Source organism: Elgaria multicarinata, chromosome 7 (assembly GCF_023053635.1).
Source record: "Elgaria multicarinata webbii isolate HBS135686 ecotype San Diego chromosome 7, rElgMul1.1.pri, whole genome shotgun sequence".
Taxonomy (NCBI): Eukaryota; Metazoa; Chordata; class Lepidosauria; order Squamata; family Anguidae; genus Elgaria; species Elgaria multicarinata.
In genome coordinates, this window is record NC_086177.1 from 112,810,321 (window position 1) to 112,832,802 (window position 22,482).

Here is a 22,482-nt window from a genome sequence, read left to right on the forward strand (position 1 = left end):
CTCTCTGGAAAGCAGGAGCCCTTCCTGAATTGCTCAGGCTGGCCTCCTGCCGCTTTAGGGTAGCTGTAATCCTGAACTTCATCCGAACGTAAGAAGATTACGCGGGGCTTTGGCCAGTGAATGATAATAAATACATCCAGGATTGATTCCATGTCTGGGGGGAGCGTGCCTGTCTGTTTCCGTCTCCCAAGGGCTCAGTCATGTAACCCTCGGTGTTTGGGCTATTGCTAAGCTCTCAGACAGATTCGGCGAAATCTGGACACCCTTTGGATAGCAATCTTATGTGCCTCTTGTTTTGGGATTGCATGCTCTGTTAACATTTGGTAGGAGAGCCCCAACGAATTCTTTTACCCCTCACTTGAAATTTAGAGACTGAAGAGGACCCTCAGTCTCCTTTCCCCAAGCTTCGGTTTTCTGCCAGAAGCCACGTCTCTAAGCCCCCAAGGCAAGGAAGTTCCTGCGCAGGAAGGCAGGCAGGAATAGTAGCTATGCAAGGAGCACTGCAGGATTACCCCTTCGCCAGCCCAAGGGAAATTTTGCACTCTGGCTCCTGGGCACCAAGCGCTGCCCAGAACAAGGCCAAGTTCATCTCACCAGTCATAAGGACTAGGAACTTCCTTTTTTAAAAAATAGAATCATAGAATAGCAGAGTTGGAAGGGGCCTACAAGGCCATCGAGTCCAACCCCCTGCTCAATGCAGGAATCCACCCTAAAGCATCCCAGACAGATGGTTGTCCAGCTGCCTCTTGAAGGCCTCGAGTGTGGGAGAGCCCACAACCTCCCTAGGTAACTGATTCCCTTGTCGTACTGCTCTAACAGTCAGAAAGTTTTTCCTGATGTCCAGCTGGAATCTGGCTTCCTTTAACTTGAGCCTGTTATTCCGTGTCCTGCACTCTGGGAGGATCAAGAAGAGATCCTGACCCTCCTCTGTGTGACAACCTTTTAAGTATTTGAAGGGTGCTATCATGTCTCCCCTCAATCTTCTCTTCTCCAAGTTAAACATGCCCAGTTCTTTCAGTCTCTCTTCATAGGGCTTTGTTTCCAGACCCCTGATTCACAGTTGGCTACAGAATCGGACTCAAAGAGTACTTATCAATGGAACCTTCTCAAACTGGGGAGAGGCAACGAGTGGGGTACCGCAGGGCTCAGTCCTGGGCCCAGTGCTCTTCAACATTTTTATTAATGATTTGGATGAGGAGGTGCAGGGAACGCTGATCAGATTTGCAGATGACACAAAATTGGGTGGGATAGCTAATACCCTGGAAGACAGAAACAAACTTCAAAGTGATCTTGATAGGCTGGAGTGCTGGGCTGAAAACAACAGAATGAAATTTAATAGGGATAAATGCCAAGTTCTACATTTAGGAAATAGAAACCAAATGCACAGTTACAAGATGGGGGATACTTGGCTCAGCAATACTACAAACGAGAAGGATCTTGGAATTGTTGTAGATCGCAAGCTGAATATGAGCCAACAGTGCGATATGGCTGCAAGAAAGGGAAATGCTATTTTGGGCTGCATTAATAGAAGTATAGCTTCCAAATCACGTGAGGTACTGGTTCCTCTCTATTCGGCCCTGGTTAGGCCTCATCTAGAGTATTGTGTCCAGTTATGGGCTCCACAATTCAAGAAGGACGCAGACAAGCTGGAGCATGTACACGGAATAACGGGCTCAAGTTAAAGGAAGCCAGATTCCAGCTGGACATCAAGAAAAACTTCCTGCGACAAGGGAATCAGTTACTTAGGGAGGTTGTGGGCTCTCCCACACTAGAGGCATTCAAGAGGCAGCTGGACAGCCATCTGTCAGGGATGCTTTAGGGTAGATTCCTGCAAATGAGCAGGGCGTTGGTCTAGATGGCCTTAGAGGCCCCTTTCAACTTTACGATTCTATGATTCTATGAAGCACTGACCCAACACAGAAATATGCCCCAAATCAATCAATGAAACCAGCCGTCCATCTAGTCGAGCTAGATGCCTCTCTTAAGCCCCAGAGCCGTTCCTGCTAAGCCTTCAAAGGAGGGAAATGGATGGACAAAAGGGGAAATGGGAAAGGAATGGTTGGCAGGAATACTAACACAAGCTTTCATTTCATTTCATTATATTTCTATTCCGCCCCACAGCCCAAACTCTTGGGGTGGCCTGCAGAAATTAAGTTTCAGCGCTCCGTCATCAAACGGCGGCCTTCGTGTGCGAAACAGCTGTGGTTTGTTAATTAGTGGGGTTTTTTGAAGCGTCTGTGCTCCACTCTTCAGTCAGAAAGGGTCCCAGAGCAGCTGACCGGTTAATAGAAGCAAGGCAGTTTCTGCCCTGTGGGGTTTGCTGCCCTATGGAGGCTCTGCACAAAAGGAGGGGGGAAAGGTTTGGAGAAAAGAAAGAGAAACAATGAAATCACAGGCACCGATTCGGACAGTTGGACAGTCCTTTTAACAACCGGCTTTGATGGAAACGGGTGGCTCACAGTGTGGAAACAGGCCTGGTCGGGCTGCTCAGAAATAGAGAATTGTCCTCGAAATGGCTGTAATGCAGCGGGAAGTTATTCATCTAAAATGGTGGGGCCCAGTAGAGGTTGGTGGCTCCGATGTCAGTGGGGCGGTGAATCCGCTCCAGGTTTCACTCAGAACTCTAAAGGAGCTCTCCTTGGAGAGCTCCTTTAGAGTTCTGACTGAAACCCGGAGTGGATTTTCTGCCCCACTGACTTGGGTGCTACCAGCCTCTACTTGTGGGGCCAGAGCCTTCTGGGCCCTGGATGGAGACTGCCAGCTTCTGGCAGGGAAGGCTCAGGGGACCCCAGTCAGATGGTCCCACTGCTTTCCCTCTCAGGGCAGTGAACTCCACTGGTCCCTGTGGGGAGGAGAAGGGCCCACAGCCCAGCTGGTAAAGGCAGCAGCGAGAGGACAGCCCTTTGCATTGAGCGGGGGGTTGGACTCGATGGCCTTATAGGCCCCTTCCAACTCTACTATTCTATGTTTCTATGATTCTATGATCAGGGCTCTGGAAACAAAGACCTGTGAGGAGAGACTGTGAAAGAACTGGGCATGTTTAGCCTGGAGAAGAGAAGATGGAGGGGAGACATGATAGCACTCTTCAAAGACTTAAAAGGTTGTCCCACAGAGGAGGGCCAGGATCTCTTCTCGATCCTCCCAGAGTGCAGGACACGGAATAATGGGCTCAAGTTAAAGGAAGCCAGATTCCAGCTGGACATCAGGAAAAACTTCCTGACTGTTAGAGCAGTACGACAATGGAATCAGTTACCCAGGGAGGTGGTGGGCTCTCCCACACTAGAGGCCTTCAAGAGGCAGCTGGACAACCCTCTGTCAGGGATGCTTTAGGGTGGATTCCTGCATTGAGCAGGGGGTTGGACTTGATGGCCTTAGAGGCCCCTTCCAACTTTACTAATCTATGTTTCTTCGATCTGCCGATGACCGACCGCAGGCAAAAGTGCCTTTAGACGCTGTCCTTTTCACCTATTCAGCTGAGCATCGCCAATTGATATGCTGAAAGATGTGGGGCAAGGCTTCCCCTTGTCCCTGGCCCCACCAAAGAGACATTAACCCCCCACGGCTGCCCCTTCCGGCCCTGTTAGCGCTTCTTCTGCCCTGGGAAAAGGTCCGTCCTTCCCAAGGAGGGCAGCGCGGCCTTTGTCTCATCGGTCTGCTGACCCTCCACCCCTTCCTCCCAACTAAGCCTCTGCCCGGTGTGTTTCCCGCAGCTGCCTCTGATGCAGACCTTGCCGAGCACGAGAAGGCTGTCCTCCAGTTCCACACCGTCACACCGGAGGGGCCGGCCCTTCGGCTGCTCTTGCAGGACCAGGAAGAGCGGAGGCGACTGGGTAAGGGGTAGAGATGTAAAATTTCGGGAAATTTTGAAGCCATGGAAAAAACCCGGGTTTTTTCCGTTTTTTTTGGGGGGGAAACGGAAATTTTCGGGAAAATGGAAATAATGCAATATTAGCACTTTTTACAGATTGAAAGTCACTTTGTTACTTTAGGAACATAAAATGTAATTATGTCCAAGTTGGTTTGGCATAAAATTATTACTTTTGGTATACTAAAAGTAGTGTATTCAAACAATTAATACAAATTTAATTTACTTTTTAAACTTTTTATTTATTTATTTATTTATTACATTTCTATACTGCCCAATAGCCGGAGCTCTCTGGGCGGTTCACAAAAGGGGGTAACAAATGGAGCTACAAGTTCCCGAACTGTTAGGAACATCTGAGCCTCTTTGGTTCTGCCAGTTTATGAGGAGCAGGCAAAAAAACAATTTTAAAAAACCACAACTGAAGAAACCACCAACATTATTAACAAAGAAAATTATTTATGTCTCTGCTAGTCCTCCACTATCAAGACATAAAGCCCCCATTCCCATAAAAAGAAGTGTGAAAAATGGGGGACGGATGGGGACACCAAGATTCAATGAATATGCATGAAATTTAATCAGACTCTTTTTCTGACCTATAGCTGTCAGTATCCATTTCAGTCTCTGCTTCCATGGCAGTGCTGCCCCCTAGAGGCAGAAATGCATCTTGCTCTTGCATTTGAGAGTTGTAGTCTCAGTTTGCAACCAAGAACTTAGAATTATAGAATCATAGAATAGCAGAATTGGAAGGGGCCTACAAGGCCATCGAGTCCAACCCCCTGCTCAATGCTTGTCCTTGGTGCGCAGACATTGTAATAATCCGATACTGTACAGTTTTTAGAAATCATTTGGAGAAGTAACTATCTGAACAACTTGACTTAAATATTTTATTCATCATGCTAAAATAAAACATCCCGTAATCCGTTTTTTCTTCATTTTTTTTCCATTTTTCCAATTTTTTGGAAAAACAAAACAAAAAAGGCTTTGGGGAAAAAACAGTTTTTTTCCAAATTTTTCTGGGCTTTTTCTGGGCCTTCACATCTCTAGTAAGGGGCCAGCTGGGCTTTCCACCCGCCTCGTTCCCACTGTCGATGCTGGTGGTGCAGAGTATTGCAAGAACGGGCTCAAGTTAAAGGAAGCCAGATTCCAGCTGGACATCAGGAAAAACTTCCTGACTGTTAGAGCAGTACGACAATGGAACCAGTTGCCTGGGGAGGTTGTGGGCTCTCCCACACTAGAGGCCTTCAAGAGGCAGCTGGACAACCCTCTGTCAGGGATGCTTTAGGGTGGATCCCTGCATTGAGCAGGGGGTTGGGCTCGATGGCCTTGTGGGTCCCTTCCAACTCTGCTGTTCTATGATTCTATGATTCTATAATTTAGACCATCCTCTTCCCAGAAAGCTCTATCCTTTCTGAGGTCAAAGACGGACATTACTTCTGCTTTTCGTGCGGTCAGCTTGTCTACTTTACTTATGTACACGGGGATTTTTCCAACCACAACCTCACCTGTCCTTTACCCTGGACCCTTCACCTAGTTCCCTTAAAAGGAATACATACAGTTGGTATAAGTCACAAGTTCATATGACTAATGTCTTTTGAGCAATACCAAGTTGCAAGTTCTCATGTGTAACATCTCTGAGCAATATCAAATCATATTTCCTAATCATTTTCTATCAAGCGTTATCCAAACTGAATTATCTAAACCCTGATACAGTGTTCTATGCCTGTGTGCCGACTTGCCCATTTAATATTAAAGTATTTCCCTATCACTTGTACACCCATTTAAACCCATTCCATGCCCCCCCAAACTTCTTTCTCTATGCTATGCCAACAAACTCTTATAACCCCAATGTTACACCTATTTAATAAAATTTCAAATGAAGAAATAATCTTACACACCCAGTAGTTTGCATTGCTAATGGATATGTGAAAATGACAAGAGACCCTTTCCCCCAGAGGCGATTCCTCGGCAGCAAGGCCTGATTTACGTGAATCCATGGCGTTGTCCAAAATGTCCTCATTGTTAAAATGAGGTTTTGAGTTCAGTGGTGTTGGCTAAAGCAGACTAAAAAGACAGAAATGAAACCATATTGAGGGGTCTGTCTCTGGGGACCCAGTCATAGCTTCCTGCCTGTGGGGGTTGCTGGAAACAGCATTCTATGATGCAGATAAAGAGTTTCAGGAAATATGAACACCAGTTTCCAGTAGATTCTCAAAGCACAAACGTTCACACACACTGATAGGCTGTGATATACAAAGAATTGAGCCCTGTAATGGTCAGTATTCTCTGTATGGATGGATCCGTACATCTGTAGAATGTAAAGTCATTCCTGAACGCGCATGTTTATATTTTGGCTCTGATCCCGTTGGGAGGCTGTTACCTTCAGCAATGTGGCCATTTTTAGGTTCATGTATAAATGCACACACGTCCCCGGTTCAGAATTTTGATCGGAAGCACTTTGGGGGCAGGGAACCAGAGATTATTTTTGTTGGTTTATGTTGCAATACAAAACGCTGTGGACACAATTGGAAATAACTAAATAAATAGGGAAAGTGTAGTGTTTTCAGTGCTGTGGTAACTTTTAAATTGCTCAGATGGAAACACTTTCCCATGGATGCCTCCCCGGGTGAAAATGAGATAGTAACAGTTATCCTCTCTGCTTTCTCAACACAGGGTATTCTCAGTAGTGGCCCCACATTTGTGGAATTTGCTTCCTTACCCCAGTTTCACGTGGCTCCATTTTTTCAGTTTTTGAAAAAGACTTTGGCTGGGTTCAGACAACATGATAACCAACACTCAAGGGTTGAGTATGGTTTGAGTGTGGGTTGTTGTTGTTGAAACGTGGGTTATCTTGTCTGAATTCAGTTGTAATAACAAACCACTAACAAACCACAGTTCACAACCCAACAACAAATCATGAGCTCTCTTCATGGGTTGTTTGCGGTTAACGAACCATAGCTTGTTAGCGCAGCTGGGATGAAACAACACAGTAACTAATGTTTCAACAACAACCCATACTAAACTCTTGAGCGTGGGTTATTGTGTTGTCTGAACCGAGCCTTTGAAGGCTTGTCTTATTTCAATCTGCGTTTTATTAATTGATGTTCTGTGGATTCTTAATACTTTTTAAGTTGACGTCGCTCCTTCAGTTGACAAACTAAGGGCCCAACAGGTGTAACAAATGTTAACCTGATGATCTTTTTAAACAATAACAAGGGGGGAAGCAAATCCCACTGACCCAAAATGGGGGGAATCCCTGCATGACTGTATTGCTGACAATAACCAAACTGAGCAGCTCATAAGCCAGGCGTGAAGGGTGGCCAACAGCCGCCATCTTTGATCCACTAACTATTCCAATAACCTGTTTGTGCAGGAAAGGCTCACCTGAAAAAGGCCATCATGAGGCACGAGGAGGCCATGAGGATCCATAGCCTGTGCAAGATCTTGAGAAAGATGGACATTCTCCAGGAGGTCCTCTGCTTCGCCCACAAGCGTTCGCTCAGCAAGTACTCGGAGATCGACCACGAAGAAGACTTCTTTGAGACGGCAGACGCCCCTGACATCCACCGTAAGTCAGCAGGGGGGCAGAATGGGGCCCTGCCCTTCGGCTCTTCCTTCTCGTACGTGTATTTTTCAAAGGGATCCATGTTCCCCTGCTAAGCGATAGGTGAGCTCTTCCTAGCTGACGTCAGTTATGGCTTGGAAATAAAGGCTGGTCTGCATCTCGCCCCAAATTGGGTATTTGCTCAGCTTATTTCCGAGCCGACCAGAATCCAGCCTGTCCCAACCTCATGAGCCCCCAAAAACTGTCCTTCCCAACCCACCTATGCATCCTCCAATTAGCTATCCACATCCCCCCTCCCTTCCCATTCTACTTGCCAGTTTGGGGGCTCCCCTCCTTTCCTTCTCCCCCACCTGCCAGAGGGCCACCACTGTCAGAGAGGCTGGGAGGGAAGAAGTGGGATAGGAGGGGAATCTCCCTCCAGCTCAGGTTAAAATCTGATCCAGAAAAGAATTTGGGTTCAGACTGCTCGCCACAGTCAGCCTGTGTGCACCAGTTGCTGGGGAACATGGGTGGGAGGGTGCTGTTGCACCCATGTCCTCCTTGTGGTTCCCTGGTCAACAGCTGGTGGGCCACTGTGTGAACAGAGTGCTGGACTAGATGGACCCTTGGTCTAATCCAGCACGGCTCTTGGAACTCACTACCACAAGATATAGTGATGGCCACCCATTTGGATGGCTTCAAAAGGGGGTTGGATAAATTCCTGGAGGCAAAGGTTATCCATGTCTACTAGCCCTGATGGTTGTGTGCTATCTCCAGTATCCGAGGCAGTAAGCCTGTGTGCACCAGTTGCTGGGGAACATGGGCGGGAGGGTGCTGTTGCACCATGTCCTGCCTTGTTCATCCCTGGTCAACAGCTGGTGGGCCACTTTGTGAACAGAGTGCTGGACTAGATAGACCCTTGGTCTGATCCAGCATGGCTCTTTTTATGTTCTTATGATTCCTTTCCTACCTGTGTAAGGCTTCAAAGCCATTACAAATCTGTAGGAGAGTTGAACCCAGGACTCTGAGCTCTTTCAGCTCTTTTTTTAAAAACAAGAATTTCGTAGCGGGCAAACCGAACTCTGTGACCTGCATCGAATATTCAAATTAGGCCCCAAATTTGCTTCATTTATGCTGCTCAGCTGAGTTACGGGGTGGAGCAGTTCACTGAAAGCTTTGCCTTCCGGTCATGGGGAGCCCTGCTGACGCTCCCCTGTTGGCTGCTAAGATGTCGTCAGCCAAGATCCCCACGCTTTCAAGGGTATTTCGGCAAGTTTCAGGGCTAGAGACTTGCCCTAAGAAAGAGAGCCGAGATGATCAGGCTGCTGAATCCTGTGCCTGCCGTCCAATGCCGTATCTGTGAGGAAGCGCGGATCACACACCTGCCGTTCCGACGTGGGTCCGCCTGAAGCCTGCGCTGCAGGATGTGAGAATCCAGATCCAGAAACTGCCCCGACGCGTTAAAACAGAGTTCCCAACTGCTGGGTCCTTCCCTTTTCTTTCTTCTTTCAGCGAAAACACATCAGAGACCAGAAATCAAATCTCCCAATTTCTCCAAGGTGAAGGTCACGGACATCTTCCACAGGCTGGTAGGTACCACGGGGCCTGGATGCTGCCAGGTGTTTGTGCAAGCAGCGAAGTGGTTGTCGGCCATAGAAGCATAGAGTGAAAGAGACTAGTAGGGTCCTCCAGTCCAGCAGACCCCGCACCCACCCCGGCTTCTACACAACAGCCCCTCCACCCACCCCACCCCATCCCATCCCCAGCACAAGCACACACATTCGTTGGGGATGAACTCACCCCCCTACCTTGGCTGGTGTAGAGCAGCTGGTGACAATGATGGTCAGAAGGTAGAGTCACCGAGGGAGGGGGGCACGGAGGGGGGGTCTTGCCCAAAGACCCCCTAAAACCTGCAGCCGGCCCTGAGAGAGCATCCTGTGCACTGGCGTTGGAAACAGCTCTCCAAGGTCCCGGGAAACTCAAGATCTTCCCCCATTGCTGGTTCCCCTGATCCTTTCGATTGGAGAGACTGCACCTGGGCCCCTCTGCATCAAAGCACCTGGTCTGCCTCTGAGCTACGGCCCCTTCTTTAGGCGGACAGGCGCTGGGTGAAGAAGTGCTTCCAAATAAAAGGAAGTGTTTCTTCACACAGCGCGCAGTTAAATTATGGAGCTCACTTCCACAAGATGTAGTGATGGCCACCAATCTGGATGGCTTCAAAAGGGGGTTGGATAACTTCCTGGAGGCGAAGGGTATCCATGGCTACTAGCCCTGGTGGTTGTGTGCTATCTCCAGTATTCGAGGCAGTAAGCCTGTGTGCTCCAGTTGCTGGGGAACATGGTTGGGAGGGTGCTGTTGCACCATGTCCTGCTCGTTCATCCCTGGCCGATGGCTGGTTGGCCACTGTGTGAACAGAGTGCTGGACTAGATGGACCCTTGGTATGATCCAGCATCAGGGCACTTCCTAAGTTCTTATGTTCAGATTAGCTGGGTCTCGGGTGATGAGCTCGTTGCTTTATGTGGAGAGGAATTGGACCCCGTCCTGGGATAACCCCTGAGTCCTTCCCTTGACTAGACAGGATAAAATGGAGAGGAGAAGGATTAGAATCATAGAATAGCAGAGTTGGAAGGGGCCTACAAGGCCATCGAGTCCAACCCCCTGCTCAACGCAGGAATCCACCCTAAAGCATCCCTGACAGATGGTTCTCCAGCTGCCTCTTGAAGGCCTCTAGTGTGGGAGAGCCCACAACCTCCCTAGGGAAATGATTCCATTGTCGTACTGCTCTAACAGTCAGGACGTTTTTCCTGATGTCCAGCTGGAATCTGGCTTCCTGTAACTTGAGCCCATTATTCCGTGCCCCACATTCTGGGAGGATCGAGAAGAGATCCTGGCCCTCCTCTGTGTGACAACCTTTCGAGTATTTGAAGAGTGCTATCATGTCTCCCCTCAATCTTCAATTATGTAAGCCACCTTGGGTTCCTTGGAGAAAAAAGGCAAGATGTGAATACAATAAATAAATAAACAAACTGCAAACAGTCTGCCATCCGCCCCAGTCCTCCCGTAATGCGCCATCTGCCGCCCCCAGGGCCCACTGTCGGTTTTCTCTGCCAAGAACAAGTGGCACCCCCCGCGGACGGTCCGCCTGGTCCGAGGAGAGAACGGCTTTGGCTTCACCCTCCGAGGGGATTCCCCGGTCCTCATCGCCGGAGTCATTGCCGGAGGTTGCGCGGCGGTGAGTCGCTGATTTTGTTGCTGTTCATGGCGAAGACTTAAAGGGCCCAGTGAAGAGACTCCCAAGGGAAGGGGCCCCTTCAGAACCAGGGAACAAGTGAAGCGTAGCAGCGACGTTCGCTGGCTGGCAGCCGAATCAGCACAGACAAGGCAAAATTAGCATGGAGTTTGCTGTCAGAGGATTTGTTGACAGCGACTAGCTCAGATAGCTTTAAGGGTCATGCAAAATTTGAGGAGGAGAAGAGAAGTCCATCAGCAGCGATCTTCCATGCTAGCTAAACTGAGCCTCATGTCCAGGGATGGTGCACGGTCTTAACAACAGATGCTGGGGACCAGTTGTTCTTGGTTTAGCTTAATTGACTGGTCTGGTGGCAACCCCATATCTTTTCTCCCGTCCGCTGTGTGTACTCCCGTCTATCCCTCTCGGCTCGCTAATGTTCTTTGTCACCTTGACCATTGCCGGCTCTCACACACCGGGCGCCCTTGCTTCAACATGTTTTCGCTTGATGGGTTTTTAGGCAGCTGGACTGAAAGAAGGTGACTATATTGTCTCCGTCGACGGCCAGGATTGCAAGTGGTCCAAGCATGCTGAGGTGGTGCAGTTGCTGAAGGTTTCCGGGGACGAGGGCGCGGAGGTCGGCGTGATCACCCTGCACTACTCCGAAGGGCAAAGCACGGTAAGGCCACCACTGGCTCCCTCGGAGCACTGTCGGGGGACAGGTGTGCACAGCTTTGCACAGGGGTGGTGGGCGGCAGGTAGTTCTCCAGATGTTTTGGACTCCAACACCCAGAAGCCTCGGCTAGTGTGACCAATGGTCAGGAACGCTGGGAGTTGAAATCCGAAGCCTCTGGAGCGCCACCTTCTGCTCATCCCTGGTTCAGAGCAAGAGAAGCGTCCATGTGATTCTCTGTGGGATGAGCTCTGGTGGCCACGATCCAGAGAGAAGCCCCCCTGCGCAGACCCATTGCCCTACAGGGAATAACTATCCAATGGGCCTGATCCCACCATTGCAATGTCTCCGTTGGGCATGATCCATGGGCATGACTCCATTGGGAATAACTATCCAATGGGCCTGATCCCACCATTGCAATGTCTCCGTTGGGCATGATCCATGATTGGGCATGACTCCATTGGGAATAACTATCCAATGGGCCTGATCCCACCATTGCAATGTCTCCGTTGGGCATGATCCATGGGCATGACTCCATTGGGAATAACTATCCAATGGGCCTGATCCCACCATTGCAATGTCTCCGTTGGGCATGATCCATGATTGGGCATGACTCCATTGGGAATAACTATCCAATGGGCCTGATCCCACCATTGCAATGTCTCCGTTGGGCATGATCCATGATCGGGCATGACTTGGGCAGGGTTCCAATAGGCCTGATCCCACCATTGCAATGTCTCCGTTGGGCCTGATCCATGGGCATGACTCCATTGGGAATAACTATCCAATGGGCCTGATCCCACCATTGCAATGACTCCGTTGGGCATGATGCATGATTGGGCATGACTTGGACAGGGTTCCAATGGGCCTGATCCCACCATTGCAATGACTCCGTTGGGCATGATCCATGATCGGGCATGACTTGGACAGGGTTCCAATGGGCCTGATCCCACCATTGCAATGTCTCCGTTGGGCCTGATCCATGATTGGGCATGACTTGGGCAGGGTTCCAATAGGCCTGATCCCACCATTGCAATGTCTCCGTTGGGCATGATCCATGATTGGGCATGACTTGGGCAGGGTTCCAATGGGCCTGATCCCACCATTGCAATGACTCCGTTGGGCATGATCCATGATTGGGCATGACTTGGACAGGGTTCCAATGGGCCTGATCCCACCATTGCAATGTCTCCGTTGGGCCTGATCCATGGGCATGACTCCATTGGGAATAACTATCCAGTGGGCCTGATCCCACCATTGCAATGTCTCCGTTGGGCATGATCCATGATTGGGCATGACTTGGGCAGGGTTCCAATGTGCCTGATCCCACCATTGCAATGTCTCCGTTGGGCATGATCCATGATTGGGCATGACTTGGGCAGGGTTCCAATGGGCCTGATCCCACCATTGCAATGTCTCCGTTGGGCATGATCCATGGGCATGACTCCATTGGGAATAACTATCCAGTGGGCCTGATCCCACCATTGCAATGTCTCCGTTGGGCATGATCCATGATTGGGCATGACTTGGGCAGGGTTCCAATGGGCCTGATCCCACCATTGCAATGTCTCCGTTGGGCATGATCCATGATTGGGCATGACTTGGGCAGGGTTCCAATGGGCCTGATCCCACCATTGCAATGACTCCGTTGGGCATGATCCATTTGCATGACTCCATTGGGAATAACTATCCAATGGGCCTGATCCCACCATTGCAATGTCTCCGTTGGGCATGATCCATGATTGGGCATGACTCCATTGGGAATAACTATCCAATGGGCCTGATCCCACCATTGCAATGTCTCCGTTGGGCATGATCCATGATTGGGCATGACTTGGGCAAGGTTCCAATGTGCCTGATCCCACCATTGCAATGTCTCCGTTGGGCATGATCCATGATTGGGCATGACTTGGGCAGGGTTCCAATGGGCCTGATCCCACCATTGCAATGTCTCCGTTGGGCATGATCCATTTGCATGACTCCATTGGGAATAACTATCCAATGGGCCTGATCCCACCATTGCAATGTCTCCGTTGGGCATGATCCATGATTGGGCATGACTTGGGCAGGGTTCCAATGGGCCTGATCCCACCATTGCAATGTCTCCGTTGGGCATGATCCATGATTGGGCATGACTCCATTGGGAATAACTATCCAATGGGCCTGATCCCACCATTGCAATGTCTCCGTTGGGCATGATCCATGATTGGGCATGACTTGGGCAAGGTTCCAATGTGCCTGATCCCACCATTGCAATGTCTCCGTTGGGCATGATCCATGATTGGGCATGACTTGGGCAGGGTTCCAATGGGCCTGATCCCACCATTGCAATGTCTCCGTTGGGCATGATCCATGGGCATGACTCCATTGGGAATAACTATCCAGTGGGCCTGATCCCACCATTGCAATGTCTCCGTTGGGCATGATCCATGATTGGGCATGACTTGGGCAGGGTTCCAATGGGCCTGATCCCACCATTGCAATGTCTCCGTTGGGCATGATCCATTTGCATGACTCCATTGGGAATAACTATCCAATGGGCCTGATCCCACCATTGCAATGTCTCCGTTGGGCATGATCCATGATTGGGCATGACTTGGGCAGGGTTCCAATGGGCCTGATCCCACCATTGCAATGACTCCGTTGGGCATGATCCATTTGCATGACTCCATTGGGAATAACTATCCAATGGGCCTGATCCCACCATTGCAATGTCTCCGTTGGGCATGATCCATGATTGGGCATGACTCCATTGGGAATAACTATCCAATGGGCCTGATCCCACCATTGCAATGTCTCCGTTGGGCATGATCCATGATTGGGCATGACTTGGGCAAGGTTCCAATGTGCCTGATCCCACCATTGCAATGTCTCCGTTGGGCATGATCCATGATTGGGCATGACTTGGGCAGGGTTCCAATGGGCCTGATCCCACCATTGCAATGTCTCCGTTGGGCATGATCCATTTGCATGACTCCATTGGGAATAACTATCCAATGGGCCTGATCCCACCATTGCAATGTCTCCGTTGGGCATGATCCATGATTGGGCATGACTTGGGCAGGGTTCCAATGGGCCTGATCCCACCATTGCAATGTCTCCGTTGGGCATGATCCATGATTGGGCATGACTCCATTGGGAATAACTATCCAATGGGCCTGATCCCACCATTGCAATGTCTCCGTTGGGCATGATCCATGATTGGGCATGACTTGGGCAAGGTTCCAATGTGCCTGATCCCACCATTGCAATGTCTCCGTTGGGCATGATCCATGATTGGGCATGACTTGGGCAGGGTTCCAATGGGCCTGATCCCACCATTGCAATGTCTCCGTTGGGCATGATCCATGGGCATGACTCCATTGGGAATAACTATCCAGTGGGCCTGATCCCACCATTGCAATGTCTCCGTTGGGCATGATCCATGATTGGGCATGACTTGGGCAGGGTTCCAATGGGCCTGATCCCACCATTGCAATGTCTCCGTTGGGCATGATCCATTTGCATGACTCCATTGGGAATAACTATCCAATGGGCCTGATCCCACCATTGCAATGTCTCCGTTGGGCATGATCCATGATTGGGCATGACTTGGGCAAGGTTCCAATGTGCCTGATCCCACCATTGCAATGTCTCCGTTGGGCATGATCCATGATTGGGCATGACTTGGGCAGGGTTCCAATGGGCCTGATCCCACCATTGCAATGACTCCGTTGGGCATGATCCATTTGCATGACTCCATTGGGAATAACTATCCAATGGGCCTGATCCCACCATTGCAATGACTCCGTTGGGCATGATCCATTTGCATGACTCCATTGGGAATAACTATCCAATGGGCCTGATCCCACCATTGCAATGTCTCCGTTGGGCATGATCCATGATCGGGCATGACTTGGGCAGGGTTCCAATGGGCCTGATCCCACCATTGCAATGTCTCCGTTGGGCATGATCCATGATTGGGCATGACTCCATTGGGAATAACTATCCAATGGGCCTGATCCCACCATTGCAATGTCTCCGTTGGGCATGATCCATGATTGGGCATGACTTGGGCAGGGTTCCAATGGGCCTGATCCCACCATTGCAATGACTCCGTTGGGCATGATCCATTTGCATGACTCCATTGGGAATAACTATCCAATGGGCCTGATCCCACCATTGCAATGTCTCCGTTGGGCATGATCCATGATTGGGCATGACTTGGGCAAGGTTCCAGTGGGCCTGATCCCACCATTGCAATGTCTCCGTTGGGCATGATCCATGATTGGGCATGACTTGGGCAGGGTTCCAATGGGCCTGATCCCACCATTGCAATGACTCCGTTGGGCATGATCCATTTGCATGACTCCATTGGGAATAACTATCTAATGGGCCTGATCCCACCATTGCAATGACTCCGCTGGGCCTGATCCATGATCGGGCATGACTTGGGCAGGGTTCCAATGGGCCTGATCCCACCATTGCAATGTCTCCGTTGGGCATGATCCATGATTGGGCATGACTTGGGCAGGGTTCCAATGGGCCTGATCCCACCATTGCAATGTCTCCGTTGGGCATGATCCATGATTGGGCATGACTTGGGCAGGGTTCCAATGGGCCTGATCCCACCATTGCAATGACTCCGTTGGGCATGATCCATTTGCATGACTCCATTGGGAATAACTATCCAATGGGCCTGATCCCACCATTGCAATGTCTCCATTGGGCATGATCCATGATTGGGCATGACTTGGGCAAGGTTCCAATGTGCCTGATCCCACCATTGCAATGTCTCCGTTGGGCATGATCCATTTGCATGACTCCATTGGGAATAACTATCCAATGGGCCTGATCCCACCATTGCAATGTCTCCGTTGGGCATGATCCATGATTGGGCATGACTTGGGCAGGGTTCCAATGGGCCTGATCCCACCATTGCAATGTCTCCGTTGGGCATGATCCATGATCGGGCATGACTTGGGCAAGGTTCCAGTGGGCCTGATCCCACCATTGCAATGTCTCCGTTGGGCATGATCCATGATTGGGCATGACTTGGGCAGGGTTCCAATGGGCCTGATCCCACCATTGCAATGTCTCCGTTGGGCATGATCCATGATTGGGCATGACTTGGGCAAGGTTCCAATGTGCCTGATCCCACCATTGCAATGTCTCCGTTGGGCATGATCCATTTGCATGACTCCATTGGGAATAACTATCCAATGGGCCTGATCCCACCATTGCAATGACTCCGTTGGGCATGATCCATTTGCATGACTCCATTGGGAATAACTATCCAATGGGCCTGATCCCACCATTGCAATGTCTCCGTTGGGCATGATCCATGATCGGGCATGACTTGGGCAGGGTTCCAATGGGCCTGATCCCACCATTGCAATGTCTCCGTTGGGCATGATTCATGATTGGGCATGACTCGGGCAGGGTTCCAATGGGCCTGATCCCACCATTGCAATGTCTCCGTTGGGCATGATCCATGATTGGGCATGACTTGGGCAAGGTTCCAATGTGCCTGATCCCACCATTGCAATGTCTCCGTTGGGCATGATCCATTTGCATGACTCCATTGGGAATAACTATCCAATGGGCCTGATCCCACCATTGCAATGTCTCCGTTGGGCATGATCCATGATTGGGCATGACTTGGGCAGGGTTCCAATGGGCCTGATCCCACCATTGCAATGACTCCGTTGGGCATGATCCATTTGCATGACTCCATTGGGAATAACTATCCAATGGGCCTGATCCCACCATTGCAATGTCTCCGTTGGGCATGATCCATGATTGGGCATGACTTGGGCAGGGTTCCAATGGGCCTGATCCCACCATTGCAATGACTCCGTTGGGCATGATCCATTTGCATGACTCCATTGGGAATAACTATCCAATGGGCCTGATCCCACCATTGCAATGTCTCCATTGGGCATGATCCATGATTGGGCATGACTCCATTGGGAATAACTATCCAATGGGCCTGATCCCACCATTGCAATGTCTCCGTTGGGCATGATCCATGATTGGGCATGACTTGGGCAGGGTTCCAATGGGCCTGATCCCACCATTGCAATGACTCCGTTGGGCATGATCCATTTGCATGACTCCATTGGGAATAACTATCCAATGGGCCTGATCCCACCATTGCAATGTCTCCGTTGGGCATGATCCATGATTGGACATGACTTGGGCAGGGTTCCAATGGGCCTGATCCCACCATTGCAATGTCTCCGTTGGGCATGATCCATGATCGGGCATGACTTGGGCAGGGTTCCAATGGGCCTGATCCCACCATTGCAATGTCTCCGTTGGGCATGATCCATGATCGGGCATGACTTGGAAAGGGTTCCAATGGGCCTGATCCCACCATTGCAATGTCTCCGTTGGGCATGATCCATGGGCATGACTCCATTGGGAATAACTATCCAATGGGCCTGATCCCACCATTGCAATGTCTCCGTTGGGCATGATCCATGGGCATGACTCCATTGGGAATAACTATCCAATGGGCCTGATCCCACCATTGCAATGTCTCCGTTGGGCATGATCCATGATTGGGCATGACTTGGGCAGGGTTCCAATGGGCCTGATCCCACCATTGCAATGTCTCCGTTGGGCATGATCCATGATCGGGCATGACTTGGGCAGGGTTCCAATGGGCCTGATCCCACCATTGCAATGTCTCCGTTGGGCATGATCCATGATCGGGCATGACTTGGACAGGGTTCCAATGGGCCTGATCCCACCATTGCAATGTCTCCGTTGGGCCTGATCCATGGGCATGACTCCATTGGGAATAACTATCCAATGGGCCTGATCCCACCATTGCAATGTCTCCGTTGGGCATGATCCATGATCGGGCATGACTTGGGCAGGGTTCCAATAGGCCTGATCCCACCATTGCAATGTCTCCGTTGGGCATGATCCATGGGCATGACTCCATTGGGAATAACTATCCAATGGGCCTGATCCCACCATTGCAATGACTCCGTTGGGCATGATCCATGATTGGGCATGACTTGGACAGGGTTCCAATGGGCCTGATCCCACCATTGCAATGACTCCGTTGGGCATGATCCATGATCGGGCATGACTTGGACAGGGTTCCAATGGGCCTGATCCCACCATTGCAATGTCTCCGTTGGGCATGATCCATGGGCATGACTCCATTGGGAATAACTATCCAGTGGGCCTGATCCCACCATTGCAATGTCTCCGTTGGGCATGATCCATGATTGGGCATGACTTGGGCAGGGTTCCAATGGGCCTGATCCCACCATTGCAATGACTCCGTTGGGCATGATCCATTTGCATGACTCCATTGGGAATAACTATCCAATGGGCCTGATCCCACCATTGCAATGTCTCCGTTGGGCATGATCCATGATTGGGCATGACTTGGGTAGGGTTCCAATGGGCCTGATCCCACCATTGCAATGACTCCGTTGGGCATGATCCATTTGCATGACTCCATTGGGAATAACTATCCAATGGGCCTGATCCCACCATTGCAATGTCTCCGTTGGGCATGATCCATGATTGGGCATGACTTGGGCAGGGTTCCAATGGGCCTGATCCCACCATTGCAATGACTCCGTTGGGCATGATCCATTTGCATGACTCCATTGGGAATAACTATCCAATGGGCCTGATCCCACCATTGCAATGTCTCCATTGGGCATGATCCATGATTGGGCATGACTCCATTGGGAATAACTATCCAATGGGCCTGATCCCACCATTGCAATGTCTCCGTTGGGCATGATCCATGATCGGGCATGACTTGGGCAGGGTTCCAATGGGCCTGATCCCACCATTGCAATGTCTCCGTTGGGCATGATCCATGATTGGGCATGACTCCATTGGGAATAACTATCCAATGGGCCTGATCCCACCATTGCAATGTCTCCGTTGGGCATGATCCATGATTGGGCATGACTTGGGCAGGGTTCCAATGGGCCTGATCCCACCATTGCAATGACTCCGCTGGGCCTGATCCATGATCGGGCATGACTTGGGCAGGGTTCCAATGGGCCTGATCCCACCATTGCAATGTCTCCGTTGGGCATGATCCATGATTGGACATGACTTGGGCAGGGTTCCAATGGGCCTGATCCCACCATTGCAATGTCTCCATTGGGCCTGATCCATGGGCATGACTCCATTGGGAATAACTATCCAATGGGCCTGATCCCACCATTGCAGTGATTCTATTGCAACACACGGCATGCTCCCACCGCTTCTCATGGCCTGCGCTTTGCTGAGAGAGGGAGGAGGATTGCACTGTTCATCTTGTTACGGATCGCCTCCTTGAATGTGACACTTGCCGTTTTACAGGGGGTGGACATTTTCGCCCCAGTTCACGCTGGAGCAAATTCGAGGAGCGCCTTTTTGCAAGCCAGTGGGGGCAGTGGAAGTTTTCACAAGGAACCAAAGGGCAGGAAACGGGTAGCGTCCACTGGAAAACCACCCCAAAAAAGGAGGGACCATCTCAAGATATGAAACATTTATATTTTATTTAAGCCGACACATTTCAGCCCACTCAGGCCGGCTTTAGGGGATGTGTCGAGAAATGCCTCTGATAACTATATGTTTCCAAAACTCAAATTTGGCAAGTGATGAAAGCATGTACTGATCTGAAACATATTTTGCAGCCGTTTTAAAACACTTTCCCCTGAAGGGGGAGGCCCTAGTGGGTGAAATACGTGGGGCTTAAAATGCAGTTTTTTAGGGGGTGGAAAGGATGGGTCTAAAGCAGCCTTCCTCAACCTGGGGCGCTCCAGATGTGTTGGACTACAACTCCCAGAATGCCCCAGCCAGCTGGCTGGGGCATTCTGGGAGATGCAGTCCAACACATCTGGAGCGCCCCAGGTTGAGGAAGGCTGGTCTAAAGTAAATAAATAAATAAATAAATAAAATACGTTTTCCAGCATTTTGAGATGTGGCCTTTCCCAAAAAAGACACACACACACACACACAACCCACCCAGCCATTTTGTCTCACTGCTGCTTGGGAGGGAAGAGGAAGAGCAGGACTGTTCAGAAAGGCTGAATTTGTCACCCCCAATTTGACACCCCCATCTCCTCCCACCACCACCATCGAGAGGAAGAGGCCCCACTGGGCTTTCAACAAAGCCTGTCCAGTTCATTTCCCGACTCCTCTTGTCCTCGACGTGTTCTCAGTGGTGACTCCTAGGTTCTGGTGGCCGCCGCCGCTGCCGCCGCTGCTGTCTTAAAATTTCAGCTACGATGATGGTTCTGGCTCCTTTCCGTGGATGCTTTTCATTCTGTGGCTTTCCACGTGGCATGTTTATTCTCGGCAGGTGCTAAACGGTGGCCACCATAGCAGTTAATGTTCTCGTGCCGCCGCCGCCTCCTCCATTCCGCTCTTTTTTTTCCCCCTCCTGCAGGGGGACAAGAAGCCCTCGGCCATGTCTCCGGGCACCGGCGGCCTGCAGAAGAGCAACAAGGAGAACAGCCGGAAGACGCTGATGCAGAGCAAAGGGGCGGCCACGCTCCTGGCCTGGGGCAAGAGGAGCAAACGCAGCAAGAGCGGCAGCACCTACAGCCTGCCCTTCTCCGCCGTGGGGGACAATGAGTTGGCCTGCTGAGGGGCTCCGGCCGTCCCGCCCCTGGACCGGAGAAGGAAGCGACGGGTGTCACGGGGAGGTTGCCCCCGAGCCGGCCACGCTTGGCGTTGAGCGCGGGAGGTGGCAGCGGGGTCTAGGGTTGTGTCCACCGAGGCCGGCTTCTGGAAGACGACCCAGTGAGGGGGAGGTTACAAACACCTGGTAGCTAAAGCGAGCCTCTGTGGTCAGGGGCTGTCTACCTCTCCATGGCAGGTGCTGGGGGCGGGCAAGTGGAGAGGGCAGCAGCGGGTGGTTGTGGCTTTCCTGGAGGCATGTGACCAGCCTCTCTGGGATGCGTTCCTGGAGGCTCTGTGACCAGCCAATCCCTCCTTAAGTTCTTAAAACCATGAGCCTCTGTGGGCTGCCAGTGCCGGAGGGTTCAGAGAGTCCCGGGAGGTCCTTTGGCCAGTTCTTATCTCCATCTGCCGAAGCCGCCCCTGAGCAACGGATGCGGCTGCCTGGTCCACCAGAGCCCAAGGAGCCCCGGCCGCTTGGGGTGGTGCCAGCAGGAGCCTTCTTGCTCTGCTCAGCATGATATCGCGGTGGTCTCCGGAGCCCTGAGTTCTGCTCCAAGTCACGCAGCTTGAGAAGCCCGCCTGGATTTCAGCTCACAGCTGGGGGGAGGGGGATGTTAAAAAGGTCCGGGAGATCAATCCCCAGAGTAGCTACAGGTGGATCCATCTGGAGGGAGGAAGCAGAGCGAAGCAGGCGTGCCGTTTTTCAAGCTTTTTGCAGAAGCAGAAGGGTAAACGTGGTTCAACAGGGAGCACGTTTAACACGGCAGCTCGCAGCGCAATGCCGCGCATGTTCCGCTGAGCTCCACAGGAAGCGTGGGCAGGGGCTTGCAGCTAGGAGGCTGAGCTTCGGATCAGGAGGTCCCCTGTTCAGATTCTGCCCACGACCCAGCCTTAAGCAAGCCTTGCTCTCACCCTCAACCCCCACCTGCAATTTGAGGGTGATGATGCATTACAGGGTTGTTGCAACAAGAAAATGTGCATCAAAGCATCTTGAGCACTGCATAAAGCGCTTTTTCGGTGCCAGGACAAGACAAGGAGCAACTTGTTTTAAGCATTTCTCATCCTTCCTACCTAGTTCAAAGATCTAGCGTTGGGGGCAGGGGAACTCCCGCAGGAAGTTTGAGGAGTTCTCCTCTCTTATATATTTTCTACAAAAGTCTGGAGTGGCTTGTTTCGATGTCACCCCTGTTTTAGAGCAGGGATAAGAGCAGCTGGCGACTGGGGTCCCCGCTCAACTCTGTGGACGCTTCAGCAGTGCAAAGCAGCGGTCTTCTCACGTGGGCTCGGTTCTCATGGCTTCTTCCGCAGAGCCTGGGCACTTGCCGTATTTGGGGGGTGGTAAGAGCCGCCCCTTTAGGACGCCCACCTCTGTCGCAGGACGCCAGCCCCCACGGCTGCCTTGGGAAGAAGCTGCCGCCCTGAAACCAGTCAAAGTCGCTAATGCAGCCCGTGCCCCGCGGGCCTCCAACTAACAGAGGGGAAACTGAGTCACCTGCAGAGCTATTTGCTTTGATCTGGCTCTATCCCAGTTCTGTAT

At 51.0% G+C, this 22,482-nt stretch overlaps 1 protein-coding gene across 2 annotated transcripts in view; it reads left to right on the top strand.

Moving 5' to 3' along the window:
• The window catches only part of RHPN1 (rhophilin Rho GTPase binding protein 1), a 60,315-nt gene extending 38,993 nt beyond the window's left edge, over positions 1–21,322 (top strand). Inside the window, exons 10-16 of one of the 2 annotated variants that reach the window (XM_063131206.1) lie at positions 3,711–3,830; positions 7,236–7,430; positions 8,919–8,995; positions 10,493–10,639; positions 11,157–11,315; positions 20,710–20,955; positions 21,312–21,322. In XM_063131206.1, coding sequence (XP_062987276.1) covers positions 3,711–3,830; positions 7,236–7,430; positions 8,919–8,995; positions 10,493–10,639; positions 11,157–11,315; positions 20,710–20,910 — 899 coding nt within the window. In that variant the 3' untranslated portion in view covers positions 20,911–20,955; positions 21,312–21,322. Of the gene's footprint in view, positions 1–3,710; positions 3,831–7,235; positions 7,431–8,918; positions 8,996–10,492; positions 10,640–11,156; positions 11,316–20,709; positions 21,202–21,311 lie in introns of those variants that run through there. The other variant, XM_063131205.1, reaches the window with a different exon arrangement.
• The last annotated feature ends 1,160 nt before the right edge of the window (positions 21,323–22,482 follow it).